At 41.4% G+C, this 16,003-nt stretch overlaps 2 protein-coding genes across 2 annotated transcripts in view; one reads left to right on the top strand and one right to left on the bottom strand.

Annotated features, from left to right (window-relative positions):
* Positions 1–14,199, top strand: part of RNMT (RNA guanine-7 methyltransferase) — a 63,634-nt gene extending 49,435 nt beyond the window's left edge. The window contains exons 9-11 of the mRNA XM_073678974.1: positions 6,888–6,989; positions 7,076–7,109; positions 9,298–14,199. Coding sequence (XP_073535075.1) covers positions 6,888–6,989; positions 7,076–7,109; positions 9,298–9,335 — 174 coding nt within the window. The 3' untranslated portion in view covers positions 9,336–14,199. The remainder of the gene's footprint in view (positions 1–6,887; positions 6,990–7,075; positions 7,110–9,297) is intronic.
* LOC141265648 (uncharacterized) lies at positions 12,333–14,618 on the bottom strand. Its single transcript, XM_073678973.1, has 2 exons — positions 14,193–14,618; positions 12,333–13,981 (listed from the first exon to the last, which is right to left on the bottom strand). The coding sequence occupies exons 1-2, from the start codon at positions 14,392–14,394 to the stop codon at positions 12,348–12,350; spliced, it is 1,836 nt and encodes a 611-aa protein (XP_073535074.1). The 5' UTR covers positions 14,395–14,618; the 3' UTR covers positions 12,333–12,347.
* Positions 14,619–16,003: the final 1,385 nt, after the last annotated feature.

Here is a 16,003-nt window from a genome sequence, read left to right as displayed (position 1 = left end):
TAGGTTTGCTGCTATTCGCAGTGATAAAACTGTTTTACTAGCAGGAGAGTCTCAAAACTACAGCAAGCAGCCCAGTAAGTGACACAGCAATAGACTCAAGGTCTCTGCCCCTACATTATGCTGCTCTTGGAAGAGGTGGCAAAAACCTAGTGACAGATTCAAATTGATAGATTCCTGTTCTACATTTTATAACTATGCAATTGGCTTTCACGATAGTCACCCAATTTGAAGGCTTCAGAAGAATATCAATTCTGGTTTTAGCTGTTCAGGCTGGATCTTTTGTTAGTTACTAGTGATGAGTGAGCACTAAAATGCTCAGGTACTCGTTGCTCGGGTTGAGTAAATTGGAATACTCGAGTGCTCGGTCAGAATATCGAGCCCAATATAAGTCTATGTGAAACTCGAGCATTTTTTCCGGCTGCTCCCCCAGGCGGTCTGCAGAGGGCCTAAAAATTGCCCAAATCGATGGAAACAGTGCTCAGATGACATGGGAACAGCATGGGGAAGATCCCTGGAAGCATTTCTAACTTCCAGATCACTGCTGTCAACAACGTTGTCAGAGGTATTACGCCACTTTTACGGACTCACAATAAAACATACAAAAACTAAACCAAAATGGAATTTCCTGGGAAAAATGTAAAGGAACATCCTTTCCAGGGTAATGACTTGTATATAAGGCAAAATAAATAGCCCAAGGTGTGGAGGAGCATTTTTGTTTTTGATTATGTTCACACGTAGCGTTTTTGAGTTTTTGCACTTTTGCATTGCTTTCAAGGGTGAAAAATACATTCACCAGTAAATGTCATTTTAACATTTTACAACCTTATCTGGCCACATGTGGTGTTTGAAACATCAGATACATTCTGTTTCATTTATGAAGGAGGGATTGTGAAAGTCACAAACACTATTGTACAGTCTTACTATTCTTAAAAGGCCAGCAGTCGGCTATGCTTTGTTGTTCCCATTATTAAAGATTGGGTCTCCTATGCTGTTATTGCCTATGCAGTGACTGCAAGGGCTGTCAGAAATTTGGACGCAACCCAATATCCCTTTTGAAGAGACATAGGAGGGTCTCAGTAAAAAAAATGTTCCCATTATAAAGGAGTGGGCCTCCTATAGTGGGAATGCCCATGCTGTGACTGCAAGGGCTGCCAAAATTTGAGAAAAATCACACTAACAATTTAAAGACACACAGAGCTGGGCCACAGTAACGACATGTTCCCATTAGAAAGGAGAGTGTCTGCTGTACAGTTATAAGGTATGCAGGGAGTCCAACAACTGCCAAAATTTAGGGAAAGCCCTACTAACAATTTAAAGACACATAGAGCTGAGCTACAGTAACGAGTACAGCATGTTCCCATTAAAATGGAGTTGGTCTCCCATACTGTTTGCCTATGGAGTGAATGCAACAGCTGCCAAAAATGTGGAGGAACTCCAGTGTCCCTTGCAAAAGACGTAGAGGTCTGAGGGCCTCCTGAAAACAATGTTCCCAATATTAGGAAGTGGGTCTCCCAAACTGTTTGCCAATGCAGTGAATGCATCGGCTAACAAAAATTTGGAGGCACTCCAAAGCCCCTTGCAAGAGACGTAGATATGGTGGTAATATGGAAGAGGATGTAGGGGTTGAGGAGAAGGAGGAGGACAAGAGCAAATAGACAAAATCAGGAAGCGTATACCCATGTCTGGGTGTGAAGACAGAGGTGCATGGGAATAGTTAGACCTCCCAAAAAAGACACTGGATTTGAGGTTGTTACGCTGCTATCATTCGGTGGTGTTGAGAAGTCTGGCCCAATCCAGCCCTTGTTCATTTTTATAAGAGTCAGCCTGTCAGCATTTTCAGTTGACAGGCGGATGCGCCTATCGGTTATAATTCCACCGGCGGCACTAAAAACCCGCTCTGACAAAACGGTAGCGGCAGGGCAGGCCAGGACTTCCAAGGCGTAGAGAGCCAATAATTATAAGGCACAGAGGGATCACTGAGCAGGTTGGTACGGTTGGCAAGGTACTCCCTCACCATCTTCTGAAACGTTTCCCTCCTTGGGAGAGTACCCCGCGCCTCAGGGCCAGTGCGATGGGAGGGTCTGAGAAAACTGTCCCAAAACTTTGACAGTGTTCCCCTGCCTCTGCTGATTACATTTGTGTCTCTCTCACCTGTACTCCTTGGTTGTCCAACGAACTGTGACCTCTGCTGCCACTGTTTTTAGATGGGAATTTTTTAAATCCGCAACAAGGGCCTTCTCGTACTGCACCATTTTATTACGCCTGTCCTGCAACGGAAGAAGAGACAGAAAGTTCTTCTTGTAGCGTGGGTCTAGAAGTGTCGCCAATCAGTAATGCGGTCACCCAAAATTTGGACAACGCGAAGGTCACCGGAAAGGCAGCGTAACATAAACTCAGCCATGTGTGTCAGACTGCAAAGAGGCAAGACTTCAGTGTCCTCACCAACAGGACGACTGACCATGCTCTCCTCCTCCTTGTCCTCAGGCCATCCAAGCTGAACAGACGGTATGACAGTTGTGCAGGTAGTACCGTCTATAGCGCATGAAACTAGCTCCTGTTCTTCCTCTTCCTCCTCCTCTTCCTCATTGTCATCCAATCCACTTTGGGATGAGATGAGGCTGGGCTGTGTGTAATCACCCTGTATGGTTCCTTGCTCCATCTCATCGTGTTCCGCCTGCAATGCATCCTTTTTAATTGTGAGCAGAGCGTTTCAGAAGACAGAGAAGCAGAATGGTGACGCTAATTATGGCGTCCTCACCACTCACCATCTTGGTGAAGTCCTCAAAGTTTTGGCGGATGGTACATATGTCTGACATCCATGTCCACTCCTGAGGTTTTATGTGTTGAGTCTGACCTGAATACCGACGGCCTTGTTGATGCTGGTACTCAACAAGTGCCCTCTTCTGCTCACAGATCCTTCCCAACATCTGCAATGTAGAGTTCCAACGCGTGGGGACATCGCAGATCAGTTGGTGAGCTGGAAGCTGCAAACTCTGCTGAATCACGGCAAGGGCGGCGGAAGCTGTAGCTGACTCTCTAAAATCAGCACACAGGCGGCGAACTTTGACAAGCAGATCCAACAGATCCGGTTAGGTTTTGAGAAACCGCTGAACCATGAGATTAAGCACATGGGCCAGGCATGGTACGTGTGTGAGCTCGCCTCGCCTCAGAGCCACCACTAGGTTCCGGCCATTGTCACTCATGACCATGCCTGGCAGTAGGGTCAGCGGTGTCCGCCACAAATCTGCCTGCTCTTTGAGCTATCCACAACTCTTCAGCATTATGCGGTTTGTCACCTAAGCATATTAGCTTCAACACAGCCTGTTTCTGCTTGGCCGAGGCAGTGCTCCAGTGCTTTCCTGCTTGCGACTGATGTGGTCATTTCGGAGATGGAGGCTGAAGAGGAGGAGGAGGAGGTGCAAGAGCTGTAGAATATGGGGGTAACACTGATTGACCCAGGGCCCGCAATCCTCTGTGTCGGGAGGATGTATTCCGTCCCAAGCTCCGACTAGGTCCCGGCTTCCACTATATTAACCCAGTGTGCTGTCAGCAAGATGTACCGTCCCTGCCCAAAAGCACTTGTCCACGTGTCCGTGGTTAGGTGAAATTTCCCAGTAACTGCGTTGTTGAGGGCATGGCTAATGTTGTGGGACACGTGCTTGTGTAATGTGGGAACGGCACATCGGGAGAAATAGTGGCGGCTGGGGACCAAGTACCGAGGGACAGCCGCCATCCGGTTGCGGAAAGCTTCCATCTCCACGAGCCAAAAGGCAACATTTCAAGCGCAAGCATTCGCGAAATGTGTGAATTTAGTAGTGGGACGTTGGCTGCGTATTTGCGCTTGCGTTCCAAGGACTGGGGTATGGACAACTGAACGCTGCGCTGGGACAAGGATGTGCTTGCTGATGGTGCTAGTTGAGAGTGTTCAACGACACATGCAGGGCGGGAGGCTTCTTGGTATGCGCCATGTACAGGGGATTGGCGTGCACGCACAATAGTGGAAGAAGCAGTGGTGTCACCCGCAGACACTGTTTCTGGACCCTGTGGTTTGGCCCACTTAGTCGAGTGCTTTGCTGCCATGTGCCTGATCATGCTGGTGGTGGTCAGGCTGCTAGTTTTGCTAGCCCTGCTGATGCTTGCCTGGCAGGTGGTTGGGAATGGCCTTTTTGTGGTTATCTTCAGAATCGTAAAAAAAAACAAGAAGACTCGGAAAGACCTAACAGTTGTACTGGTAACCTCCGTTGTGGTGGCGTTATGAGGAAAGCTTTCCCGCCTTGTGTCTGCGGGAGGAAGGAGGATCAGGGAGAGGAATATGCGGTCCAGACTCACGGCTACTGAGATTTCACCATGTGGAAGACAGGGTGATGGTGGTGGCTAAGTGACTGAAAGTATTATCTGCTATCCAACCAACAATCTTTTGACACTGCTCTAGGTTCAATAGTGGTGTACTGTGGTCCCCGAGTAATTGGGAAAGGAAGGTTGAGCGACAAGATGTAGGTGTTTGTTGTGGCACAATTTCAGCTTGGCCACGGCCTCTGCCTCTGCATGCACCATCACGTCCACTTCCCCATCCCTTGCCACACACTTTGCCCATTTTAAATGGAGGACAATATTTTCCACGTTCACGAGAAATGGCTGATTTTGGAACACAGTCATATGTGATACGTCGTGACAGAGAACCACTGTTTTAAATAGCAGCCCTGTAATTTACTAATCTTATTCTACAGAGACCTTGTGTGAATAGCTTGACCGACACACTGCAACGAAATGAAAATGGGAAAAATGGCTGATTTTGGAACACTGTTATAGGTGATCTGTCTGACAGAACCACTGTTTTAAATAGCAGGACTGTAATTTACCAATATTATTCTACAGGGAGACCTATTATGAATAGCTTGACCGACGCACTACAACAGAATGGAAAAGGAGGCCAATATTTTCCATGTTCAGTTCAAATTTCTGGATTTCTATTGCTGAAATATGGAACAGATCTGGCTGTATTCTGCAGTGCTAACAAGCAAAGGGAGCAGAAAAATGGTGTACTCTGGACTGCTTTTTAAGCAAATAACCAGGATTAAGATAAAAATTTGCCCTGGCCCCTGATATCTGGGGCTATGTGTACAATTATCTATAGACAGGACATTCAATGGACCCTCTTGCGCTATGTGCACTGCAGTCTGCCACATGCACGGCCTGCCTGCCTAACTCCTGCTTAGCACTGATTATATTCAACTGGATTAGTCCTCAGAAGGACTGTTAGTTCACACACATACATATATATATATGTCGTGGAACACCTATACTAACTATAAACAAGCAAATCTCTACCTGACACAGTAGCACCTCTCCATAATCTGCCTGATTCCGGGGTAGACTGTTACGTGCATTGCGGCACCTGTTCTTGTATACACCTGATGACGCTGTGCGACCAACCAATCACTGTAATGCCACAACCAACATGGCTACGGCATTACAGTGCGTGGCAGGCAATCCCTGCATGTACATTGGCTCTCTAAAGAGCACCAAACATGCCCCGGGACCCGAATTCCCGCCTGAGCAACCCGGAAATACTGACCGAGCGCTGAGCTTGTCGAGCACCGTGATGCTCGGGCGAGTACCGAGCAGTGGCGAGCACGTTCGCTCATCACTATTAGTTACTTGTATAAGAAACTGACTTCTTCCATGTCTTCTAACATTATTTTTCTGAATTAATAGCACTGGTAGAGCATTGTTATGTTCCTGTATACTGATCTTATCTGTGTACAGGGGAATTACTATAATTTGCTGTCCTTTCTAGACTAGAAGCACTGAGTGAGGCTTGGTTTAATAGCATTGTATTATTACAGTAGGTGTATTATCATTTTATTCTTAAATTTTGCTTCATGCTTCACAATGCAAAACCAAAACTAATCTTATTGGAAGGAATTTTATGAAGTGGTTAAAAAAGAAAATGCCGTCTTGCTTCAGCATGTTTTAGGATATGTCCACATGGGACTCGCACTGTGGACTGGAAATCTAAGGGATGGAACTGTTGGCTCCCACCACGTCCACCATTACTGCGGGTGCCAGCTCCATAGGTGCGCACCAGACATCTGCATATACGATAGATGTCGGATAGGGCTCAGACTTGTGAGCGTGCTGTCGGGCTGGCACTGAAAAATACGAAAGCTGCAAATGAAGGCAGTAGAATAGGTTCAAATAAATCCTACAAGTCGGTACTGGAAATGCACATGGTTGAAATCTGCTGTTTTTAATTTTATTCTTTTGCACCAATTGTAAGCGTAGTTGGGAATTGGATATGTCTCCCCTGAACTATGCAAAGGAGCTCTCCTAGAACAAATGAATTTATCTGGCAGGTACCACCTGGGAGAGAAGGTGGCCCTGTAAGTCTGCGTTCGACCTGTTAACAAGCCTTGTATTAAGGCCATGAAGGAAAGAAATGGATTTTGAATTGATGATTTTTTTGATTTGGCTTTTATTTCTGGTCGTGTTGTAATGCGTTGATTTATAGGGTATATCTCTCCTAGTCGGTGCTTGCCAGATATATTCTTTGTGAGAGCTAATCTGCATAGTTTTCTCCCATGGAGCATTGCCAGTAAGACGCCATACTTGCCTGGTCTCCATACGTACAACCAGTACGATCTCTAAACTGTGCATAATAGGAGTGATTCACAAAGCAAAATGTTTTTGTCTTGGAAAAAGGGTACGTGTAAGAGGAATTATAAAACGTGCCAAGTTTAATTAAACAGTGCAACCAAAATCAGACGTGCATAGCAAATTACACTTTGTTTCTTATAATTTTCTTACAAGTTTCTGCATCCTTATGTGATAGATACCAGCATCTAGGATTAGGACTAACAAAATGGCATGTCCCCTTCTTATTTCAGCAATATCCTGCTGCTCCTAACTCCAGCTTAGTTTCAAATGACGAAGAGGATTATGAACATGCTAGAATTGTTAAGGAAAGTGGCAATGCCAAGATGCCGCTGGTAAGTATTTCTTTCTCATTCTCCTAAAGGATAGTGACCCCCTTCCCTCTTTCTAGCTGTATTAACTTTTTTTTTTTTTTTTTAAGGGCACGTTAAGCAAATCTGAATGGGATGCTACAAGTAAGTTGTTTTCCAAATTCTGTTGCATTCTTAAAATGGGTGCCCACTAGTGGATTTACAGTATGCATTTTATTTTCAGCTATGTGCAGATGCTGGTCCTGCCATCACAGGGAGCTGATGGATTATCATGGTATCTGGGGTCTTGCTGAAGGCCCCCACGGCTGCGATATTAGTCCTCCTGTTATGCTTAGCCAGAGGCTTGGCTTCATAGGAGAATCGCAGTTACACTATATACTGCACTACCTATATGGTTATTTTTATTTTTTTTTTTTTCGTGAATTTACACCACATAGTTTTTTTTTTTTTTGCCCTCCGTTTCCAGCACTTTACATACTATCTACTATCTACAGTATCTACTGTCATAGTATGATCAACACTACAATTTATCCCACAAAAAAATCAAGCCCTTTCATGACTGTCACTGGAAAAATAAAAAAAGTGGCTCTTGGAAGAATGGGAGGATAAAAACAAAAGAACGAAAACAAAAAAAAATATCCGGGTTCTTAAAGATTTAATCTGGTATAAATAGGATTTTACAGGTGCCATATTACCAGACATTATAGATTGAGGTTTCGCAAACGATGAAAGAATAAATAAATGGATGGACCGAGTAATTTCAAGCAAGGTGTCAAATCAAGAATTCAAGTGGAAGATAAGATACTTTGTGATATATCATATCAGAAAAATATGCTTTTTCTCTCCGTTTGAGTCATTTTTCCTGCTTCCTGAACTTCCACACTCAGCAGGTATCAGACACAGGCTGTATAATCTCAGCTCTGTAAGTTTGTTTCGGAAACTCTGGGGACCGAGAACATGAGTGGCCTGAACTGATATAATATTATTATTATTATTATTATTATAGTAGTGCCATTTATTCCATGGCGCTTTACATATCTCCCGTTATACTCAAATGCAGGGAGAGACCTGTCAATCCAGAGCATCGGGCGGGAAGAAGCTGCCGGGGACCTGCCTGTCCAACTATTTTCCCGAGTGGCTCAGTCCCCAGTGGCTTTTAAAGTACGTTTTTCTCTGAAACGCTGCCGTTTGTCCGAACCAAACAAACCTGGCTGATATCTTACAGCCAATATAAAGCAGCATGCATCAGCTGACAGGTTCCCTTTAACTCTAAAAAAAAAAAACGTTAAAGGAGTTGACCACTTTTGTTAGAGCATCTTTTTTCATAAAGTGACCATCCCTTCTGTCCATACAATGACTGCTGGTGGAGGAGCATGTGGCCAGATCAGTCTATCAGCCTCCTCTGATAGAAAAGCTGCTTTCCGCTGTGTGATGTTTTACAGTTGTATTGCAGTATATAGATAAAATGGCGTTCTCCTATGAAGCCCACCCACAGGCTGGGCGTCACAGGAGGACAAAGTTAATAACCATGGAGGCCTTCAGCATACCTCCGACTGCCTTGACATCCCATCGGGCACCTGCAGTCGAGTTGCGGGGGGCTGATGGGAGCTGGCACAGCAGCGATCATGCTATTTAAACGCCTCTGTTAGTAATTGACAGGGGCATTTAAATGGTTAAACAGCTGAGATTGTAGCGCACTCCGAGAACTGCTGTTACGAAAGAAAGTCAGTTGTGTATCACAGTCAGCCTCTGCTGGGTATGATGCAGGCTCAACTCCTTTGCACTCTCCATACACTTGCGCACGATACGTGTTGTACCTGTACGTTCTATGTCAGGAGAGGTGTTACACGTACATCTGTGGCTGTGCAGTATCCTGATAGAGCTTGTTAGATGTAACCTAGTCTGAATCTCTAAGGTTCTGTCAGCAGAAGGAATATTTGCCATAGAATTTAAGATAACCAACATTTTTTATGGTCTTGGGGAGCAAATCTGCACTGCTTAACCCTTATAAAAAGTCTCTGCCAACTTTAAGCATATATTTGTCTACATGCTGTGGTATGGAAGTAAAAGCCAGCCGGTAATGTACATAATTGTGCCTTTATACAGATCTACTTTTCACAATTACTGCCTACGTTTAACTCAAGACTCAATTACACTCTGGTATTGGTGCACCTGCAGTTGTATTATCGGATGGATTCATTTTTATTTTAGATGTGAATATTTGTGACCTATGTAATATAAAACATTTGCTTTTACTTTTGGGTTTTTCTTGATCAGATTTTTTCTTCCTCTGTGTTATGTTTCCTAATGTGCCTTTTTTTTTATCTTACAGGTCTATATTTATTATTTGCTTTTGAAAAACAGACTTGAATGAATATACTTCCAAGAATTGAGTTGGATTTTTTTTTTAAATGTTATTCATTTTGGTACAGTTTCTGTGCATGTATGTCATGTTTGGCGCATAGGTCTGTGCACAGCAAAGTGTCAGATACAAAAACTTGCCTGTGACAGGCTGAAGTGTAAATATGAGAAGACCATAGGATTTTTTTTTTCTTCCAGGGGTACTAATTTCTGTTGGGGGGTTGGATGGGAAAAGTCTTGCATGCACAGAGTGTATTTTTTTAACTTGATCATTGGTGTGCAACAATATTCAATGTCTCCTGTTTTCTGTTGTGGTTATACATTTACAGAATGAAATAATTTAAATAGAAGTGTACTTCCCATTTTAATCCTTTTTCTTTAGACCTCCAGTAAAAGTTCCAATGAAAGACTTTGTAGTTTTGGTATTCACTTCTCTGGAGCACTTCAAACTAACTGTTACATTATAGGGGAGCTCTACATAGTCTGCAGAGTAGTGTTTTCTTCAGCACAGTGCATGTTCTTCAGACACCACTGATGTATGTCATAGCACAAGGACCTGTAATGGACTAAAGATGGCAGGGGCAGCCCTTGGATGTTAAATGTAGAAAAATCAATAAAAAATAAAGAAATACAATGTTGCTGTAGATATTAAACACTCCTAAAACCCCACTGTAGAACCTTTCCGAGGAGCTTTGTGTGTTTTACAACTCTTCCCTTTTCAACTTTTTGCACAAATACGTGTTTGCCATTATAAAAATAACAAAATCGAGCCTATACTCGCCCTTCCCAGGTGTTGCACTGTATCTCCACCACTACTTTGGTGATTGTGTAAAACAGTGTTCCCCAACTCTGGTCCTCAAGAGCCATTAACAGGTCATGTTTTCAGGATTTCCTTAGTATTGCACAGGTGATGGAGTTATTGCCTGTGCAGGTGATGGAATTATCACCTGTGTAATAATAAGGAAATCCTGAAAATATGATCTGGTGACTCTTGAGGACTGGAGTTGGGGACCACTGCTGTAAAAGCTGCAGCGGTGATGTCATGTCTACAGCACTCCAACCTTTAGCGGACATACCACTCTTTTGGAAAAACTTCATGATGTAAAAGGAGATTGACATATGAAAACTTTTTAAAATTAGAGATGAAATCGATCCTCCGTGGATAGATCTGCTCAAGTCAAATTTCCATATATAGTAGAAAAAAACACACTGGCACCAACGCTAAGTGATAAATAAAGTAGAACTCTGTAGCGCTATAGTAAGCAAACATGAAATATATGAAATTTGAATTGCATTACCGCTCTAGAAAATAGGAATAATTGAGAATACTTGGCGCATAAATTGGCCAATTCATGTGTACCTGGCAGCCATGGTAAGGCGACTCTCGTTGCCGGGAACCTATCTAGTATGAATTCTTTATTAGGCTGAAGCCTACATTTATATGGGAAGGTATGATCCTGCTATAATTTAAAACCATCTGAGGCTTAGAGGTGAATTGCTCAGTCAGAGAGCCTACGTATACAAATATGAAAAGAATGACCATCACTTCCATACAGAAAACAGGTGTGTACTGGTGCTTACAAAAAGTAGCCATCTCCATATATAACTAACAAATAAAGTAAAACTCTGTAGCGCTATAGTATGTAAACACTAAGTGAACACCTGCTGCTCGGATAAAAAACTGGCACATAGACTGTCTCAGATTAAATAAAGTATATACCGTGCGCTGAAGTCCACATAAGCCAAAAATGGATACACAGACCTTAATAGACAACATTAACCAAGAAAAACACTGGTTTTCCCAATTGTATACCCCCAATAGGCACTGGTAAATCCCCAATGGTGTAGTAAGGGTGCAATAGAAACCAGTTTCGTAGATCACTTACTGGGGTTGAGTTAAATGAATATCCTGGCAATAGAGTCCCAAGTTGGGATAACCTTACGAGATCTTTAAACTCTTTTTGCGCTAGTAAGAGTTCAGGAGTTCAAGAAAAATCTTCATGCAGGAGGATAAGCTCAGGCGGGTAGTGCAGCTCACTGACCTGGAAAGTGGACACTGGAGTCCCGGCGTGTGACGTCACACTGAACAAGAAGACCGTAACCTCTGGTGGTTGGAGTGCTCAACTTCTACGTGTTTTAGAACACTTCGGTTTCCTTCATCTGGGAGTGAGGAGACTAGGGTGTCTTCCCTTATTTATGACCATTCTTGCACCTGTGTTGGTATCTCAACTGTTAACCCTATAGTTATTCCTGGTATTTCTTTGCATGCAAATACTTGAATCTCAGCCCCATAAAACACTGGATAATCGTCAAGAATATATTAAATCTAAAAAATACTTAAAATTCTATTATATTTATTTAAACCCCTTAATTAAACTATAACTCCTTGATACATGCCTAGATTGTTAAATACATAAATAGATCAATAAAATTAAACTGGACAAAAAGGATTCATAAATTAACCACCTTGGTTTATGTATAAGGACTGTGCATAAATACCCAAATAAGCTATGGTGCCACATTATTTCCCAAAACTAGCAATATATTTCAGTATTGCAGAAAAATGTATAGAAAATCAGGGTGGATTTGATTTAAATCTAACTGATATAAATCACTAGTCAGTAAGGCTTGATTTAAATCAGTGATTTAAATCAAAGTTTCTACCTAAACTAGTTCTTGCTACTTTACTTTAACATGCAAGTAGATGAAGATTTTTAGAATCACTTTTTATATTACTTTTTTCTCCCCAGTTTAATGGGTTAATCATTCATATTTGGACACCACTGTTCTGTTGTACTTAGGAAGGAGAAAAATAATCCTGACCTTAATAACAATTTAAATAGATTTATTCAACTGAAACAATAACAACATTACAGCATAAGTTATTTGCTTAAACAAACATCCATGTTTGTTAACTAATTTGGCTAAACAAAATATATATATATTTTAAGAAACTTAGACTGTCAGCCCAGCCGACACATGAAAAACTTAAATACTACTGTCTCTGCTGTCCTCTGTAGCTCACTCGTCGTCATCTTCATCATCATCTTCTTCTTTGTTCCTATTCATAATCTGGAAAAGAAAAACAAGCTTTCCTGCTTTATTGGGTCCCAACCGATTTCTCAATTTAGAATGAATGAGTCCAAAGGAAGAGAATATTCTTTCAACGCCTGCAGAAGAAGCTACTGCTGTTAAAAGCGAAATCATTACTTGAACAGTCTCTAAATCCAAGTTCTTAAGTGACTTCCACCAGTTTACTGGTGTGACCTTCCTTAAAATATCTTCAGCAAACATATATTTCTTGAATGGTTCCCCCTTAGCTCTGAAGTTTATTATAGTTGGCATTAAAGATGGATGATTTCTGGATACCCATGTCATAGCTAACTCCTCTTCCTCAGCACTTAGGTTTTGACCCTGATATTGGATATTGACAATATTTGCCGAAAAATGAGCTGGAGTCAGTGCTTGTCCCATTCGTTTGTTTACTGCTTGTAATTTAATTCTGTCCATGTGTAGTTCTGTTTTTAAGTGTTCACTCAGTTCCTTCCAAATTTCAACAGCATCCGCAATAAAACAGCTATTTTTCTGTATTTTGTTTAAAGCTTGAGAGATGGGTTTCAGGAAGCTCAGCATATGTTCAACATTTCTCTTAAGCCCAATGTTGAGGATTTTGGCCGTGACAGTGCCATCTATTTTATCTCGATTTTCTTCACAAAGTGTCATCAGAATAGGCCAGTTTTTGATATACTGCTCAAAACAGTCCACCACAGAGTTCCATCTAACATCTTGTGGGAGCGTTAGCTTGGTTCCACCCATCCTTTTCAGAGCTGCTGCAGCAAAATGATTATTACGGAAGTATTTAGCAATTTCAACAACATTAGCCTTTATTTCTGGAACACTTAAGTCTTTGGCTAAGATGTGCAGCAAATGAGCACTGCAACCATATGTTATTAGCAGCTTTGTATTCCCTCCCTGCTCTTCTAAATTTCTTCTCATCTTGGATAATTTTGCAGCATTGTCAGTGACCAAACTGCGTACTAGACATTTGAATTTTTGTTCACATGTTGTTATAGCTTTTACTGCCACTTCTTGTAAGTATTCTGCTGTGTGTGCATTTCCTGACGTATCAGTTGTTTGTGCAAGGAAGACTTTACCTTCTTCTGTTGTTATACAAGCACATACAATAGGATCATTGTGGACATTACTCCACCCATCAATACTTAGGTTAACAATTTTACCCTCCAGAGCTGTTGCACATTGCTCCATTTCTCTGTCATACACTTGATCCAGCAGTTTCCCTGCAACATCAGCTCTGCTGGGTGGACTGTATCCTGGTCTCAGTGACTGAACCATATTAATGAAATGTGGGTTCTCAGTCAGACGGAAAGAAGAGTTCGTTGCATAAATAAACTGGGCAATTTTTTCATCAATCAACTCTTTTTCTAATCTGCTAGTTCTTATCACAAACCTATCTATGGTGGTTCCAGGAGGTAAAGGTTTTTTCTTCCTTTTGGGTGATGGTGATATGTGGCTGTGGGTGTCTGATGATGATGCTGCTGCTAATGAAGCACTATCCTGGATGGATAACTCTGAAACTGTAGAACAGGATGATGGTGATCTTGGAGGTGGATAGTTTCCAGAATCCATGAATTCCCCTAAACAAAAAAAGTCAATGCTGTTATTTTATTGTTTATACAATTTCTGCTTATTGTACACAACACATCACTGCCCCTGCCCCAAAAGGAATATTTGTTTTTCTTCATAACTGTACCAAATGATAGTAACATGCAGTAATAATAAGAAATATAATTTTTCTCACACATGACAGTTCAGTCTTTAGAAATAGGATTCAATAAAAATGTTTACCAACAGATCCTGCCTGTTCAGAAGTGTTTCTTTGGTCATCTTCATCACCGCACTTCTCATGATGTTGCCTCATTCGCGCCACCAGGCCTTGCATCTCTTTGTTGCATCGTTTGCATTTTGCACGCATGCCTGCCTTACCGATAGGCGAAGGAGTTTCATTAAAATATTCCCAAACTGGGTCTCTTTTATGGCCTGCTGCCATTATAAGGAAAGAATGTAATAAACCTCAGATCGTACACACAAACAGATCCAGACTTGTCTGTCTGTGGCTATGCTGCAGTATTGTGCTCAAAGTTTCACTTTCATTTTCTTGTCTGCTTGCCCTTCCTCCTCCTCACACTTAGATTCACATTCTTCTTGTGTTGTGCAGATCTATTCCACTCCAAACAATCAGAAACATATTGTCTAACTTCTTGAACTTGGCACTGAAGGGGTTGATTCTGTATTCATAGGTTTGTAGAACAATAGGATTAAGGTCTTTTTCTCAACTCTGTTCATGTTGTAACATTTTTGCCGTGAAGAAGAGGCTGGGACCTCTGCGGCGTCAAATTCAGTTTTGAGAACTGCGTAAGTAAAGCGAGCGTCTGTGATAATATAGGAGAGAAACTGCCCACTAATCCTACAGAAACCTCTGGAAGAGCATGGCATTGTGAATGTTACACATATACAGCCTTTATTCTACTGAGTTAAACAACTCGGCTTTATCTCATGATGGAAGAACCTTTGGATGGTAAAATATTTTCCTCAAAAAGCAGTTTATTGAAAAAAATCCGATTTAAATAAAAAAAAATCTGATTTTTTTTGATTTTTTAAAAAAAAACATTGATTTTTATCCACCCTGTATAAAATTAGACTATATAAGTCAAGGTGAGAATTAAATAAATCACTTGGGCCATATTATAACCTCCAAATTTGACTATTCAAATTACATTTCCTCAAACTAAATGTTTTTCCTTTCAAAGGAACAAAAACGCCCATTTCAAACACTGCCAAAAACTTGGGAGAGTGGGCCAATGATGTAAGACCCTGCTTGCATCTATCACATGGTCTAGCGCAGCCAATATAAAAGATGAGGGCCGCCCAAGCAGTGCCATTTTAAGCTTTACAGATAGAGTTCAGAAAGCATCGTTCATTCCACATAGGTTAAGAAAAAGGCCTAACCTGATTGTGGTGTACTACTGCAGTGCTAAAACACACATTGAAAATGGAAGTGGTAGTCTGTCTGTGAACATTAATCCAAAGAGTCAATTGATGTAGGGAGGTGCTGTACCTGTATAGTCACTCATTGTGACACTGAATTGAATGAATTATATAGTACAGTAACTGCACCTTAATAACAGCATTCCTTTTTTTAATTCTTTACACATTGCAAACAAGGAGGCATTTTAATGCACTTCTGTCTTAATTTAATTTGTTAACCAAAATCCTGAAACCAAGCCTTGTGTGTCACAGAAAGTGTGCTTCCTGGATTGAGACACAAGCAAGACATAATTTTCTTTTAAAACAAAAAAACTGCATAATCTAGAAATTTAAATACAACTACTTCACAAAGTATGCGAGTTGTAAAAAAAATTGCGTATATATTTATTTTTTGCACACTTTGTTGTTGTAATCGTCCAATATTAGACCTGTACACGCCATCCAAATACTGCAGCCCATTGAAGGTGCTCAATTTTGGGACATGAACCTACTTAGCTTTTTTTTTTCTTTGTTATACTTTTCAAGAAAGGCACATTTTAATTTTTGAATATCGGTTTTAACGTTCCAATTTAGCAACCATACACCCCATGACCACTGAATGCTGTTTTCTC

Source organism: Phyllobates terribilis, unplaced genomic scaffold (genome assembly GCF_046119375.1).
Source record: "Phyllobates terribilis strain yellow unplaced genomic scaffold, ASM4611937v1 Scaffold_4__5_contigs__length_816908805, whole genome shotgun sequence".
In the NCBI taxonomy this organism is placed as follows: Eukaryota; Metazoa; Chordata; class Amphibia; order Anura; family Dendrobatidae; genus Phyllobates; species Phyllobates terribilis.
The sequence above is the reverse complement of the archived record's forward strand: the minus strand, read 5'-3'. Positions and strand labels throughout refer to the sequence as shown.

What these genes read in the sequence shown, in the direction of transcription:
- LOC141265648 (XM_073678973.1), bottom strand. Translation starts at nt 14,394, where the DNA reads ATGGCAGCAGGCCATAAAAGAGACCCAGTTTGGGAATATTTTAATGAA. An exon ending in TGAACAGGCAGGATCTGTTG is followed by an intron (nt 13,982 to 14,192) that starts GTAAACATTTTT and finishes TTTTTTGTTTAG; the next exon opens with GGGAATTCATGGATTCTGGA.